The 16,058-nt window shown below is 40.6% G+C and overlaps 1 protein-coding gene across 1 annotated transcript; it reads left to right on the forward strand.

Moving 5' to 3' along the window:
• The first annotated feature begins 4,116 nt into the window (after positions 1 to 4,116).
• Positions 4,117 to 16,006, forward strand: LOC134635331 (multidrug and toxin extrusion protein 1-like). Its single transcript, XM_063484724.1, has 17 exons — positions 4,117 to 4,133; positions 6,051 to 6,135; positions 9,052 to 9,153; positions 9,326 to 9,394; positions 9,524 to 9,672; positions 9,801 to 9,843; positions 9,953 to 9,997; positions 10,177 to 10,274; positions 10,442 to 10,539; positions 11,318 to 11,499; positions 11,973 to 12,081; positions 12,625 to 12,700; positions 13,886 to 13,955; positions 14,048 to 14,180; positions 14,277 to 14,371; positions 15,649 to 15,728; positions 15,793 to 16,006. The coding sequence occupies exons 1-17, from the start codon at positions 4,117 to 4,119 to the stop codon at positions 16,004 to 16,006; spliced, it is 1,665 nt and encodes a 554-aa protein (XP_063340794.1).
• Positions 16,007 to 16,058: the final 52 nt, after the last annotated feature.

Genomic DNA, 16,058 nt, shown 5'->3' on the forward strand with positions numbered 1-16,058 from the left:
ACTGTCTGTTTTTTTTCTGCAGCAAACAAATGTTACAGGATATAATGTCGAAAACTCAAGCAAAAAGTGGAATGTGTTTGCCCTCCCTACTCTTTGTTTCACAGGTGTGATGTGAGTGTACAAGTGAAGGTTTCAAGGTTAAAGGTTGCACATGTGCTATGATTCAGCCCGAATCAAAGACTATCTTTCTGGGTAATCAGGACCATGCCAGTATAAGGACAATGCCCCCCCCTCTTCAACAAAACATACTTCATACTTTACCATGAGTCTAAAGAGCTGAAATACTTTGAGATCATCAGTAAGGCATCACTTCTGTGCGTTAGATATAATGCACCGTAGGGTGAGGCCAGGTGCCTCTCACCTCCTCCGACTCTCACGTCAGAACGAATATCTTCTGTTTCCCTCCTTCAGACAAGGCACGCACAAGAAAGCTCCAGAGGTTCAAACTGAAAGTGAGAGAAACAGGTTGCCTTCTCTCCAAGGTCAACCAGCCGCCACAGTCAATGAGCCTCTTCAGACTGTGAGTCCACAAAGCACCGAATCACTTCCTATTATAAATGTGTCATCAATAATGCCGACCCTGTCATGCACATAGTCACATGTGGGCTCAGTGAGAGGTTTTTGACTGACTAATGCAAGATGTCCGCAAAAACATGTTTACCTCTTATCACTTCCTGTGTTTTCTTTTTGTTTTGGGGGAGGTTTGGGTTTTTTTCCTGCTCTTGACCATCCCCATGTGAGAAGTCCCTTAGATACCCTTTGGAGCTGTCGGTTTGCGTTTATCCCTGCGGACAAACCTTGCAGCTTCATCAGGGGTGCTACCGAAAGGACAGTGTGTCATGAGGGAGCGTGTGGCATGGTGTCGCATTGTTTCAGAGGCTGGATGAGTCATGGAAGAAAAATCAGGGTTGGTGGCATTTTGAGAAGGCTCGTCCGTTGCGTTAAGACAGCACTGCTAAATCAAGAGCGGAATTATAATGTGGTCTTTTGATGCCTGTTGCAGCGGGTCAGACATGGAATTGATTAAGGCATAGTCTAATCTAATTACCTGAGAGGCTCCACAGTTACATGGCATGAGTGTAATTTGTTTTTGAAGAATACCACCACCATCATCCCCCGCCACCTCTGTCGTCCGTCCTCGACGAGCTGAGGGGAGTTTAAATTCCCAAAACATCCAAGCGTATTTATAGCGCCTACTTTACAGTTTGATTGCTGTGACTGTTTCAAGTAATTTCTATATGACTCACCAAAGAAACTCAATGGCTCGTACATCATCAAAAGGCAGACAGCAAAATTTCTTTCTGCTTTAGTCATGGCTGAATTACTTTTCATCTGTATCGCCATTTTTCAGTCAGATGAGTCCACGCTTCAATTATGGGTTCCCTTTTTTATTTTTAGCAAAGTCCAAAATTCAAATGACGTGCTTGACATCGTGTGGATTTAAACTGAAAATGTGGTCAAAGTGATGTCAGACAACCCCCACCACCACCACTACCACCTCCCAACACCCCACCTCCCTCGGCCCCACCCGACACCTCCCACCATCTCATTCAGCTTTTACCATGTTTCAAAATAATGCTTCCCAGTAGGGTTCAGCTTTCTCTGAGTGGCTGCCTTTGAGTGTTTTTTTTTCTCTTTCTCTCTCTGTACTGATAAAAGCAAAATTACACAAGATTGCCCACATACAATAGGGGGAGCTATAAATGCTTTCATTTTGTTTTTTCATTTCAGCTCCTACACATTCATCCCATACGCGAATGTCAAGTATATGCAGGTGACAGGCTCTAATCTCTTTCCCTCCTCATGCCCCCTTTTTTTTCTCCCTCTCTCTCTCTGTTTCCACCTCTGTCTCTCTTTGTGTCTCCCTCGCTCCCTCTGACCACCCTCACACACTCTGCCAACATGAGATACCCATGTCTGCGTGTCCGGCGCGTTGCGTGTGATAGCCTGTGACGTATGCGTCACGTGCCGGCGGTTTTAGGGTTCCACAAGAAGCTACTTATTATCGTTATCGTTTTTAGGCATCATCATTATCAGCTGGAGCAGACGCGGCGGGTCCCTCTACGTCATTGTTCACTCCAAAGCCCCTAAAGCTCTTGCCGCCAAAGCTACCCACAACATAGCCAACAAATGGAAGGGAGGGAGGGAGGGAGGGTGGAGAACATGACAAAAATCACTCTGGCACTCTTTCAATGTCTCTCCTCTCATCCAGGCCTGCAAGCCCCCCACCACCACCACCCTATTTCCCATATACCCTCTCCATTCTATCTTTCTGGGTTTATTGTTTTTTCTTTGTTTGTTTATTGGGGGGTTTCACCTCTCTATTATCGAATGTTCACTTCTTTTGTCTCGTCCACTCTTTCTTGTTCCATCACACTCTTTCTTTCAGCGTGACACCCTCTGCCCTCATCCGTTCTCCGTGGCGGCCATTATCTAAACCACCAATCTCCTCATCTTTCCCCCCAATTCTACTCGCTGACGCTCAGGAGGAAATATTTCACAACCTAGACGCAGATAGACACACACACTCCAACACACACACACACACACACACACACACCCAGTCGTACGGTGTGCGTGCAAATGCTCTCACCCAACAACCCCACTGTCCTCCTCTTCCCCCTCCTCCTCCTCCCACACCACCACAACCACCTCCACCACAACCTTCTACTCTTTTCAAACCCCTACCCCCCACCCTAATCCTAATCACACCACCGCCACCGTCATCAGCCCTTATCTCCCTCCACCAAATCTGCTCTGACTCAAAACAATTTCCTCTCATTTGCGATTTTTACGGCCCGCCCCCGCCTCCTACACCTTCATCAACCCACCTACCCCCTTCCAATAAACCCTCTCCACCTCCTCAATACCCCAACGCTACCCATCCGATGCAAACCCCACCCAAACTGCACACAAACACATACACGAATGGACTCACGTACACACACTCTGAGCGGTCGCCATTAAGAATGACGGCTCATCGCGTGTAAGCGGCGAATTGCCACTGTCATCCAGTGGAGCCCGAGAAGAACTGCAGTGTGACGTCATGGCGGACGCCGGCCCCGCTGGTTGGTGGAGAATATTTACGTGTGTGTGATTCTGTGCATGTGGATGGGATGGGGGAGACAGAGGAATACAATTTGGTGAGTGGGTGGACCCGTTGGGCCTTGCTGCATCACTGAACCAGGAAAATGAATGAGAACCTACATTAGATGTCACCCCTTCCTCTCCCATTGGTCTCCGCTAATTTTCATTCCTTTTCCCTCTAATTCACATCTCCTTTTGGTGGGGGCCAAAAACTGTTTTTCTTCACCTTGGGGGAGGTGAAGAAAAACAGTTAAAACTGCAAAAACTATCCAAGTGTTTGACGGTACGTTCGACAGTATGTTACAGGGTTCTTTAACTGTATTCAGGTATTTAAAGCAGCTGAAAAAGAAATAAATGGGTTTTTTACATTTATCATATGGTAAGAAATCCATTCAAAGTTCAGTTAAGCAGTCTGGTGCTGGTGCCAGAAATTTTGTGCATTTGAATTTTCACAAGAGCAAAACAGCACCACCCAATGGGAGGTTTTCATAGCCACAGCTGGAGAGAGGAACGCCTCACTGAGAGGTGTTACTAGGGCAGAAAAGAACATGAACATACTACGCAATGAGCTGCAAAATTGACAGGATACAAGCATGCACGACGCTTTACAGTGGCAGTGACTCAGTGATTTACTTCAGTGAGGGGGGAAACAAAATGTAGTCTGTCTCTGAAAAACACAGACCCAGTTCTTTTTATGTCTCTCCTTTGACTAAAAGGCACATAGTTTTTACAATGCAGTTTTTATTGGTGAGCTGATTTTTCAATTATTGCCCTTAGCTGATAGTGAACATGGTGATTCACAGATGTTGAGCCTATAGTGAGAAGGTTTAAAAACTGTAATTCAGTTCAGATTCATGAACAAATTGGCAAATGTCAGCACGGTTCTCAATGCAAGGAAAAGACCTTACACTGTTGTCCAGCAACTTCCACTCAAAGACCATTGGTCTCATGATTGCATCAGGCACAAAAATATAGCAAAGTCTTGATTTTAAACTTTTAGCTACATTGGTAAACACACATATTGAGATAATGTGGTATATTGCTAGGTGAGATTAGTTTTTAATCTCTCAGATGTTATGTAAAGGACACTATGCAGTATAACTTTATCGGTCTTTCATATCACTGTGGAGGAAATATTACACTATAATGTTGCTTCACTGAGGTTTGTGGGCAAATACTCTGGCGGGAATAAAGTTCGCCACAAAATTTCAATCAGATAAAGGTTTGGACTTTGACTGGATCACCTGGATTCTCTTTATCAGTCTCCTCTCTGGTGTAGATTTCATGCTGTCATTGTCATTGTCATTTTGCGTGATCCAATTTGGGCCAGCCTTTAGCTGTCAGGCAGATGGCCTCACATTTGACTCTAGAATACTTTGGTATATAAACTTAAAGTTTAATCAACATCATTTTCACGTGACTGTATATTATCACCCAGCTGTATGGTAAAATCAGCATCTTAATATAATAGTATTTTGCCATTAGTTGTTTTGGCTTTATCAATGCCAAAACAGAAAACAGAAAAAGAAAAGCTTATATCAAATGGCAGCATAGGATCCTAAAAGAAAAAGAGACCAAATCCAGAGCAGGCTAATCTTTTGGAACCAGTGACAGTGTCTTTTTAATCCCTCAATACATATCTAGCACCAAGGATAATGTGTCATTTACCTGCACTGTTTAATTCTTCTTTGATGGTGTTCAAAATGCTCCCTTTGTCCTGATCCCAGGTATTCAGTTTCTATTGCATTTTTGGATTATTGTGTTTTTGTTGGCTTTCTTCGTTGTTCTCATGCTCTCAGTTTTTGATTATAGCCAGGCTAAGGTTTTGATTTCACTTTATGCATTAGTTCCCATTGTTGTCTTGTTATTGTTTAGTGTTTACAGAATTGAATTCGTGTTAATATGATTTACTGTTCCAGTGTAGGTTTTGAATCCTTGTTTTTTTTCCTACTAGGCTTCAGTTCATATTTTGAGTTCCTTTTCTACTACTCACTCTTTCTCCTCTTTCTATGTTACCCAATGTATTACTTCATATATGTTTCAATTATGGTTGTTGCTAATTGTTTCTTGTATCTTGTTTTGAGTTTTACCTCTTCCTCTGTGTCTGTCTTGATTGCATTTGTGTCTACTTTCCCCACCTGTTTCCACTTCCCTTATCAAGCCCATGTGTATAAATAGTCCAATCCTCCCTGTTATTTCCTTTCCCTAGTGTGCCCTAGTGTGAGTTTTCAGGATTCTTAGGTCTTCTGTTTTGTTATTTCTGGGTTTTTTTGGGAGGGGGGATGTTGTTTTTTGATTTCTTGTATTTTTATGTTGAAACTGTTAGACTTTATGAGATTTTAATAAAGCTCTCTCTTTGTTTGATCTGCATTTATTTTTAGACTAAATCGTAACACCTTGGAGATTTAACTTCTTCTATATAGCAAGTTGTCACAATTGTGAAATCCACCCCTGTAATAACCAATAAGGGGCAGGGAGAAACAGGGTGAACACTGTTTTGACCTGTTAGTGTTTAACTATAGAAATGTGCACTTGCCCTTGAAAAAAATATTTTGCTTTGTTGATGCGGTGAAGACCAGTGATTCTTCTATGATCAACCTTATTTGTGACGCAGCTTGCAGTGTCCTGGCTTTTTTGGTGGGTCAGAGGTGGTGAGATCACTGCTGCCATTTACAGTGCATGTCCACTTTCAGAGACAAGGAGCAACATGGGCAAGAAGAGCCTTGGTTATTGATTAATACTCTGGTAATTGGTTATTGATTACTTTCAGCCTCCTTCACATTGTCTGAAGGGAATGCACTGTGCGAACATCATTTAGTTTAGGACTGAGTTCTGTTTTCTGCCAAATCTCATTTCAGGATGGAAGATTTAGTATCTGAAAGTACATGTAGAGGGGTAATTGGTCAGTCCAAAACAGACGAATTGCCTCGTCCTGCTGCTCTCAATGTTGACTCATCCTGCAGATCCTGCCTGAAAAGCATCAAGCGCTGGGTGCCTTTGGACTACAAGCATGAAATGGTTCAGCTTTTAAAACTTGCGGGTCCTGTGGTAAGACTGTGTTTAGCTGAAGCAGCTGACAAAATTTTAGCCTGTCTGTATGAATAAATCTAAAGGTACTAAGGTACTCCAATTTGAATGTGAATCTTAATAAATGCAGGAACAGCTCTCTAGTTGTTATTATTGTATACTGAGTAGTTTGCAGTGTAGATCACAAGTTGTCATGAATGAAGTTTGTTAATTTAACAAAAGTAAAGATACTGGTCTAACATTTTAGACCAGTAATTATTTTTAATGTGACACGTGTTTTATTAAAACAGTAATGAACAGGTTAATTGCTTCAAACCACTGAGGCTCACTGGAAAAATAATTACCCAATGGTGATAAAAGTATAACCATGATAGCACTTTAACTAAAACTGATTTCACCCTTTTACTGACCTAAGATATAGTATACTGTATGCTTTAGAGAAGTGGCTCTCAGGCTGTGTGGTGGGCCCCCTGGTGGAGGATACAATCACTGCAGGGTGGATGTAGAAGACTTGGGATAAAATATGGATTTAAACTAAGTTGAATTAATATGAATTATTTAGGGAAAATAAACCAAAAATACCTTCCTGTTATTATGTTGACCTTTATTTTACTAAACTGATCTTTTCTTATTGTTGATGACTAATGGAAATTGTGTGGTATTAGAAAGAAGCTATGCTGTATATGTCTGTGAAGTTTGTCAGTCATCCAGGTCATTGTAGTCTAAAGAGTTTGGAAAGAAAAGCTTCTGGACTTCTTTAAGTTTCTTGAAGACGTTTCACCCCTCATCTGAGAAGATTCTTCAGTTCTATGAGCAATTGGTGCTTCAGGAAACTTAAAGAAGTCCAGACACTTTTCTTTCCAAGCTCCTTGCAGCAATATACAGCACAGTAATGTATTTTTTATTTTATTAAAATTGTTTATTTCAAACTTGTGCAGTCTTACACTGATCACTTTGAACACAAGACAGATAAATAGGCTGCTCAAAAAGCAGGTGCACCAGAGAGGCAACAACAAGACAACCCTCAAAAAGCAGGTGCTGTCTCCTTATCCCTGCTGACTGATTTCTCTCTACATTTACTTTCTGTTAGGATCTTTTTCAATACAGCATAACACGCTACCCGGAGACAAGTAGTCCAGCTCCTCCAGATAGCACATCTAATGTGGCATCACAAGAAGGCTGGCTATGTCTCAACACTGTCTCAAGAGTGTGGAAGAGATATCTGGAGTTGGGTTGTTACGCCAGAAGAGCTGGACAGAAGGAACCAGCAGGACAAGTATCTGCTCCTCTGGGCAAGAAGGAGAAAGGGTAGCACTATTAAAGCCCTAAAATAACCTCCAGTAGGTTACTCATGTACATCTTTCTGATAAAACTGTCAGAAATAGCCTCCATTAGACTGTCGTGAGGACTTGATGTTTTTTAGTGGGACACATTCACAATCAAGTAGCTCAATTAGCAGCCACATAGGGTTCACCCCTGGTACCCTGTTCTCTTCCAAGATGCATGCATCATAACGCTTGCCAAGGCCTCTCTCTGACTCTTGTGTGAGCTTGCTCCCATCGATGAAGAAAATGGGTACCAATGGTGGACCTGCCAGTTCTGTGGATCTGTGGCACATGCCAATCAATCTGCATGGTGCTGGCCCCTCTAAAGGATATCAGGACCTTGTGCCATGCTCATGGTTCATTTTCTGACAGTTTAGTCAGAGAAAATGCACATGAATTGCCCAGTGATGGTGATGTTGTAGGGCTCTGGCAGTGCTCCCGCTGTTCCTCTTCACACAAAGGAGCAGAAACCAGTCTTGCTGCAGGGTTGATGCCTTTCTATGGCCTTTCCTGATATCTCGTTCACACAATAGAAACTGTCCTGGGAGACACAGCAAACCTGTTTTTGGCATATGGATGAGTCATCCTGGAGAAGCTGGACTACTTGTGCAACCTGAATGAGCTGCAGCTACTGTCTCCTGCTAGCAGTAGTCACAATGACACTAAAAACAGCAACACTGGAGACAAATCGTTGAGGAGGAATAAGGAGAGAGGAATGGTTTCTGGAAACAATTCAATTTTGGGCGTAACTGTCTTATTGTTACCTCTGTAGTGCATCTACATTTTCATTTGCATCAAAACAGGTGAAACTCCTTCACATTGGTTTGTGCTTCCTAATCTGATGACTTATATCCCTAAAGTCTAACTGATTTTGTCTGCTAAAGTGTTCCCTTTATTTATTTTTAGCACTGTAGTAGAAAACAAACACAGCGACATTTCTTGGATGCATTGGCCGGGTATATAAAAATGTTCTAGAAGTTCCAGGTCATGCACAAAATGTAAATGAATCTAAATTAAAACACTACCCTGAACCTACCACTACCTTGCAATGCATCTACCATCAAATTCAATGCAATACGATAGCGAATGTTGAATCACAGATATTTTTCAAACAATAGTCTCCACAGAAAATAAGGCACATTTACAAGTGCCTCCTCAACAGAAAATTATAACTGTGACCAGGAAAATAGTTTTGCAGCCCAACATGTATCCACTTTTCACTGAGTGCTATTCATTGCACAAAGCCAGAACTTGATAGATGAGGGCATTTAGTTTCCTTTGTGCAAACCTTTTGATGCCAAAAACCTGTCAAAAACCTACACCAGCAATCATAAGAACTACTTTCTAAAGAAAGGAGAAGTAGTAAAAGACATTTAGAAATACAAAGGAGCTGCAGCAAAATCAAAGCATGACACATGTCAGCTGCCAGAGCAAATAAGAACTTTTTTTTTCTTATCTCAAGGCCTCTTGAATTAATGTTTCTTTTACGAATAAGAACCCAGCCAGCAACTTTATGTGTTGAATATTAAGTGTAACATTTCATTCATTTTCGGCGACGTTCATTTATCTTTTTATTGTTCTAAAAACGAAAGCACTTGATTTTGTTTTTCAGTTCATTTCACAGTTGATGAGCTTCCTGATCAGCTTCGTCAGCGCGGTGTTCTGCGGTCACCTGGGAAAGACGGAGCTGGCAGGGGTGGCGTTAGCAATGGCAGTAAGCTATCTCATTACGTTTTTTGTTTCTGCTTTTTTTGCTATTGTGAAATGTTGAAAATCGCTTCAATAGCCTTTTTTGCCTTTAAATAAGGATTATACTCCTGCATTCTTCTTTTCATTTGTGAGCCTGTGGTTCTTCTGTCTTTTAATAAAGTTTAATTTCAATGCAGGTCATAAATATCACAAGTATTTCCACCGGCTGTGGTTTGATATCAACATTTGATACTCTCATATCGCAGGTACAATTCACTTTATTCATCTAATCGGGTCAGTCTTAAACACAGTCTGCTTTTTCAGACTTATGGTTACCTTTTTCTTGCACCTCAGCAAATACTATGAGATTTTCCTTTTTACCATTTTGTTTTCAGACTTATGGAAGTGGTAACCTGAAGCTTGTAGGAGTGATACTCCAAAGAGGAGTTTTGATCCTCCTCTTAGCCTGTTTCCCCTGCTGGGCTCTCCTTATTAACACTCAGTCCATTTTGCTGGCTGTCAGGCAAAGCACGGAGGTTGCAAGGTGACCTTCTTCTGCCATTCTGTGGCACAAACTGAAATCAATGGCACATATACACTTATTACTCACAAAGTTATTCAGTATGGGTTCTGCACTTACTTACAATCTCCCCTTTTCTCTCTGCCATAAAGACTGTCGCAGCTGTACGTGAAGATCTTTATGCCGGCTCTGCCAGTAAGTTCAGCTGCCGCCACGCTTTTCCCAAATGCCTTTTGTATCTCCTTCCATAATGTGTTGCATTATCAGTCTAATTAACCCCCATTCAACATGTTGGGTTTGGCAGGCTGTCTTCATGTACCATCTGCAGGGGAGGTATCTTCAGAATCAGGTGCATTTGATGACTGCAAAACACTGGCGTGAAACAAAATATTAATGAGATGTCTTGGAGTATGTAATGACATTGTTTTGTGTGTTGCTAGAGAGAAATTCTTTTGAGAAAAAGTAGCAAAAATAACAGCAGGTGCACCGAAACCCTGTGTTTTTCATACACTTTGCTTTGGCTTACAGGGCACCATGTGGCCCCAGGTGATATCCGGAGCCATGGGAAATGTTTTAAATGCTGTTATCAATTACATCCTCCTCAGTGTTCTGGATCTGGGGATTGCGTAAGTACACACCATCACTCCCTGCGCCCCTTAGTTAATATTTTACACTAATCAGCTTTGGAAAGCAATATAATGTTGATTACTGATAGTCAGCTGAATGCTTAATCTGGGAATGTCTTTGTATGTGAAACTTTTCTTTTCTACTTTTCTATTGCTTAACATTCAAGTGGATCCGCAGCTGCCAATGCCATCTCACAGTACTCCCTGGCTGTGTTCCTGTTTTTATGCATCTACATCAAAGGGCTGCACGTACCTACATGGGATGGCAAGTTTTCTAGATATAATTTTTCTTCAAATTTTCAAATTAAGTGACAGGATATCAGAGAAAGGGCAAAGCCACTCTCTTGGAACTAATACTTTGCTCCTCACTACAATTATAGTAATCAGTTGTGCGTAAACTCTTTAAGGGTGTTGCTATTTAAACTGACTGGACTCCACATTACAATCATTATGGAGGATTTAGTTTGTGATGCTATTATATTTTTAAATTGTCCTCAGAGTGTACAAGAAAAATACTAAAAGACAAGCCAGCAAATACTGTTTAAAAACCTATTTTTTTAAAAAGCACATTTACACCTTAATTACAGATTTGTTATTAATTTGTGGCATGATCTTACATTAAATTACATCAGCTTTGCTGTCTGTGAACATCTACAAGCTGTTTATTTTTTAAATCATTACTTTATTTAGCTTTTATTCCTTAATATGTGCTGACTTGAAAAATTGTCTATATACGTAAAAGTAAAATTTTTTGACATTTGGGTTTCAGTTTTTAGCTAACGTGCTTAAGCTAGCTAAAGAGAAACATAGCTGAGGTAGAAGAATTACAATTTTAAATAATTTAGGCATATTTTTGTCCTTCAAAGCAACTGTGATACATAAAGTTCCTAAAAATTAAGGAATGCTAGCATGCTAACACACTGCTAGAAACGCCTCGTAGGATAGTAGATATTGAAAGAAGTCTAATTTAAATGGCAGCACAGTGTAAAGAAGGCAAATGTGAGCATTTAGCTAAACCGTTCATACCTCCTGTTATCTTTCAGGCTGGTCTGGAGATTGCCTGCAAGAATGGGGTTCCTTCTTCCACTTGGCCCTCCCCAGTATGCTGATGCACTGTCTGGAGTGGTGGTTGTATGAGATTGCAGGGTTCCTGGCTGGTGTCATCAGTGAAACAGAGTTGGCGGCTCAGTCTGTAGCTTATGAAGTGGCTGTTGTAGTTTTCATGGTAACTCGTTTTGTGCAGGAGGGCTCATAACTGAGTAGCTTATTGATAATAACTGTAACACTGTGTCACTAATCCACGCACACTCAAAATATATTTATGCCCAAAATGCTGATATTTGATTACATGTAAATTCTCCACATAGTTTTGTTACATTATTGCAGTGTCAAATGAAATGTACTTGATTGGTATAAATTCAGTTTAAGCTTTTTTTTTTGCTTAATGATTAATTATTTAAATATTTTTATATATTTCAGTTTCATTTTACTTAAAATTGTTGATTCATGTTTATTCACGTGGTGAATAATTGTGAAAAAAAAATTGATCTTTTGCCACATTGGCGAGCCTGTATATTGAGTTTATTTTACACACATTAAATAAAGTTATTGATAAATTCTAAAGTAACTAAATGATTTTCATGAGCAAAATGTTACTCTGTTACTGTGAAGTAATTGCTAACATTTGCTCTTCCACAGTTTCCTGCAGGCTTTTCTGCCGCTGCCAGTGTTAGGGTTGGAAAGGCTCTTGGTGGTGGGAACACAGAACAAGCCAAGCTGTCCAGCAAAGTCTCCCTTCTCTGTGCATGTATGAAATTATATTACTGTGGCCCAGCAGTGCCACCAGAATTTTTTCATAGGGGTGGCCTTATGGGGGGCACTAAAATTATTGGGATGTCACACCAAAAACAGAATTTCCTGTTTTATTATGCTGTTGTCAAATGAAAAATATCTCAAAAATGAGAGAAAGAAAAGAATTATATGCCTAGTTAATTTCCTGAAAATGGGTACATATAAGATTTTAAAATCCATAATGATCAATTCAATTCATTGTAGAGTGTATTCCTCTCTCTTGTGCTCACATTTATTGAAATTAATACCAACATAGGACAGTCTTCCCGGGGGGGGGGGGGGGGGGGGGCACTGAGGGGGTCAGCAAATTTTGGGGGGTAGCCAGTGCCCCCCTAAGACCCAGCTTGCTGGCACCCCTGCAAAGGCCTAAAAAATTCAAATAGAGCCATGCTGTATTCAAAGAGTAAAAAGTGATGTTTGTCCCCACTCTTGTTACTTGTCATTCTTATATACTTTATTGCTCGCATTTTTAAAAACACCTTTCTTATATCCAATCCAGTGATTGTCTCATGTTTCCTTGGAGCCGGTCTTGGTATAGCCAAGGATGTGATTGGTTACATATTTACCACAGAGAGGTAAGTAATACAGAGAGGTGAATAAACTTGTGTGTTTATCCGTGGTGCAGAAACTATGAGTATACGTCAGTCATGAGTAATTCATCATGTATTAACTTCAGTACTAATCCATCTGTGCTTCTTAATACACAAAAGTAAGTCATGGAGTTCCACAGGGGTTTGTAGTGGTAACCAATACTTTACATTATACATGTTCCCCTTATATAATATTATTTGAATTATATTATTTGACACTGAATAACATTTTCATTGCTATGCAGCTGACATTCAGCTTAATGACATAAAGGCCTGGGTGACCTCTCATTTCATACTTCTAAATTCAGACATAACTAAGGTTATAACCTGATATTTATTTTAGAAGACATTTCTTTGGCCTATCTCAATGATACTGAAAAGCTAGTTCATGAATGTATTACTTCTAGGCTGGACTATTGTAATTCATTATTATCAGGTTGCTTTAAAAGCTCCCTGAATAACCTTCAGTTGATAAAGAATGTTCCAGCAAGAATACTAACTGATACTAGAAAGAGGGACAATATTTCTCCTATATTAGCTTCTCTTTATTGGTTTACTTGTGACTGAAGGTAAAATAAGGTCAAATGGGAGGCGGAGCCTTCTGCTTACAGAGTCCTGTTCTGTGGAACCAGCTCCCAGTTTGGATTCAGGAGACAGACACCCTCTGCACTTTCAAGTTTGGGCTTTAAACTTTCCTTTTTGATAAAGCATATAGTTAGGGCTGGATCAGATGACCCTGAACTATCCATTAATTACACTGCAATACGACTAGGCTACTGGGGGGTTCCCTTGATGCACTGACCATGTGCTTATATACCACTCTGCATTCAATCAATAATAATTATGGAACTCTGGCATTTTTTTTAGATGTGTGCCTTGTCCTGATTCTCTCTGCTGTCTTCTCATTCTCTTCACCCTTGACCAGTCACAGCCGACGGTTCTGCTGGAGGTTTCTTCCTGTTAAATGGGAGTTTGTTCCCTTCCCAGCTTCAGCCACTTGCTTGCTCATAATGGGTCATGTGATTGGGGCTGGAGTTTTTTTCTACTGTTGTGGGATATTTACGTTACAATATGAAATACTTTGAAGACACTGTTGTTGTGAATTGGCACTATATAAATGAAACTGAATCTAATTAAATTGGCTTACTCCTACTTACTCCTCTATTTCAGAGACATTATACAGAGGGTGGCTAATATCATGAAGATATACAGTTTCATCCATGTTGCTGAGGCTATTGCGGTGAGATCCTTCCCAGTTCAAAAACGCTCTGCTGAGCAAAATCAACCTGATGTGTCGACAGAAAATTTTTATTTGCTTTTTTACCTCCACAGGGTGTGACAGGAAGCATTGTCAGGGGGGCAGGGAAGCAGAAGATTGGTGCGCTGTGCAGCTTGGTGGGATACTACCTCATTGGGTTCCCGATTGGATTATCTTTAATGTTCCCTGTGAAAATGGGAATTTTAGGTTAATGTCAACAATATATTTATGCAGCATATACAAAAGATAGTTAAATTATATTTACACTAACAACTAACTGATGACTTTCCATCTCTGTTGCAGGGCTTTGGACTGGGTTTTTAGTTAGTGCTTCTCTACAGTCCATATTTTTTATAGCTTTCCTGTGTAAACTAAACTGGACAAAAGCCACTGAGGAGGTGAGTAAGTCCTGTGTGAGGAAGAGGAAGATACAGTCATGTAAAAAAAAAAAAACATGTTAAATCCCGTGAAAAAAGCTTCCAGAGCCACTAGTTCTTAGTAGAAAGAACTAGAAGTAATATTTTTCTATATGACTTTATCAGAAGGAGTTTCAGTCTCTCACGTTGTTGTGGAGGAATTTCTTTACGACAGCGCTCCAGTTTGTTGAGACTTGCTGGTATTTGTTTATGCACAGTTCTTTTAGGGTCCCACCAAATTTCATTTTCAATCAGTCTGAGGTCTGGACTTTGACTGGGTCACTCCAACACCTTGATTCGGATTTAGTTTTTTGTTGTTTTTTTACCCTTTCTGTTGTAGATCTGCTGCTGTGCTTGGGATCATTGATGGCCTTACAGTTGACTCCACTTTGGTATACAGAGTTCATAGTTCTCTCAATGACTGCAAGGTGTCCAGATCCTATAGCTACAAAAGAAGTCTCTTCAATTACCCCTTCACCACTGTGCATGACAGTTGGTATGAGGTCCCAGAAAGTTGATCCTTTTCATCTGGATGTAGTGTTTTAAGTGGGAGAAGCCATTTTGTTAGTCATCCAAATGACCCCTTCAGCCTCACGTGGCTGCAGGTTTCCCCAACTAACACCATTGACCAACACTGGGCCATGAGCACAGTTTCCTAATCATTAACATGCAAATTGTCAAGACCATTGCTTAATGGCCATTCACAGAGAATTAGGGAATGACTAGAAAAACAGCATTGTAAGATTGTGAAATAGACTGACACATACAGGATGACCAAAGTTCTTTGCTTAGGCAGCGGTTGTCCTTTTTCTCTCCTGGAATGTGGGGAGCATTCTTTAGGGGACTTCCCAGCTTTCACAACATGTCCAGCTGGAATAACCACATTCACTCAGGGCCTTTCTGATATGATGTTCCTCTGCTTTCAAGATGAGATGAGAGCATTTTTCTCCAAAAGAGAGAAGTTTTTGTGCTTTGTTCAGATACAGCTTTACAAACCTAAGCTGTGCTGCTATGTTGTTATTACAGAGATTCTTCTGAGAACCTTTCCAAAGAAGCCATGTTTGTTCAGTGTTTTTTTCTAACTAACTGAGGCCTGTGTAGTCAGAGACGTAGCTTATGCGTTTTGGGCATTTTCTCTTTCATATGAATGTAAGAAATGTAGTTAATGTAATGTTAACACGATCTGTGTAAAATCTGGGATCTGTGTTCTTTTTAAAATACTTATTTTTTTTCTTTGTTTTTTTAATATCTCTGAATAGGCACTTGTAAGAGCAGGAGTCCAAATTACAGAGAGGAATACTAATGGTAAGCAAAAAAAAAATTCCTTCAGTAGCTTTTGGTCATTTTTCTGGGAAATAAGATTACCATGATTTTAAAGTTTCCCTCAGCGCCCTGGACCCAAGGGAAAAATGCATAACGACCATCCGATCCAGTTCTCTGATTCCAGTAGAAGAAAGGCCAGAGCCACTCAATTCAGATGAGAGGGCCTTGGGCGCCGTGGCCTTATCCACCAGGCAGCTGGTGTTACGGCATGGTGCCACTGTGCTGCTAATGTTCGTCATCCTTGCTGCTGGAGTTATCATCAGCGAGATTCTCATCAGACGCCTTGAAAAGTGATTGAATAATGTGTGCAGCACAAAACAAACAAACAAGTCTGCCTTTAGGAGTA

This window comes from Pelmatolapia mariae, linkage group LG10_11, assembly GCF_036321145.2.
Source record: "Pelmatolapia mariae isolate MD_Pm_ZW linkage group LG10_11, Pm_UMD_F_2, whole genome shotgun sequence".
Classification (NCBI taxonomy): Eukaryota; Metazoa; Chordata; class Actinopteri; order Cichliformes; family Cichlidae; genus Pelmatolapia; species Pelmatolapia mariae.

What these genes read in the sequence shown, in the direction of transcription:
- LOC134635331 (XM_063484724.1), top strand. An exon ending in TAAAACTTGCGGGTCCTGTG is followed by an intron (nt 6,136 to 9,051) that starts GTAAGACTGTGT and finishes TTTGTTTTTCAG; the next exon opens with TTCATTTCACAGTTGATGAG. An exon ending in GTTCTGGATCTGGGGATTGC is followed by an intron (nt 10,275 to 10,441) that starts GTAAGTACACAC and finishes TTAACATTCAAG; the next exon opens with TGGATCCGCAGCTGCCAATG.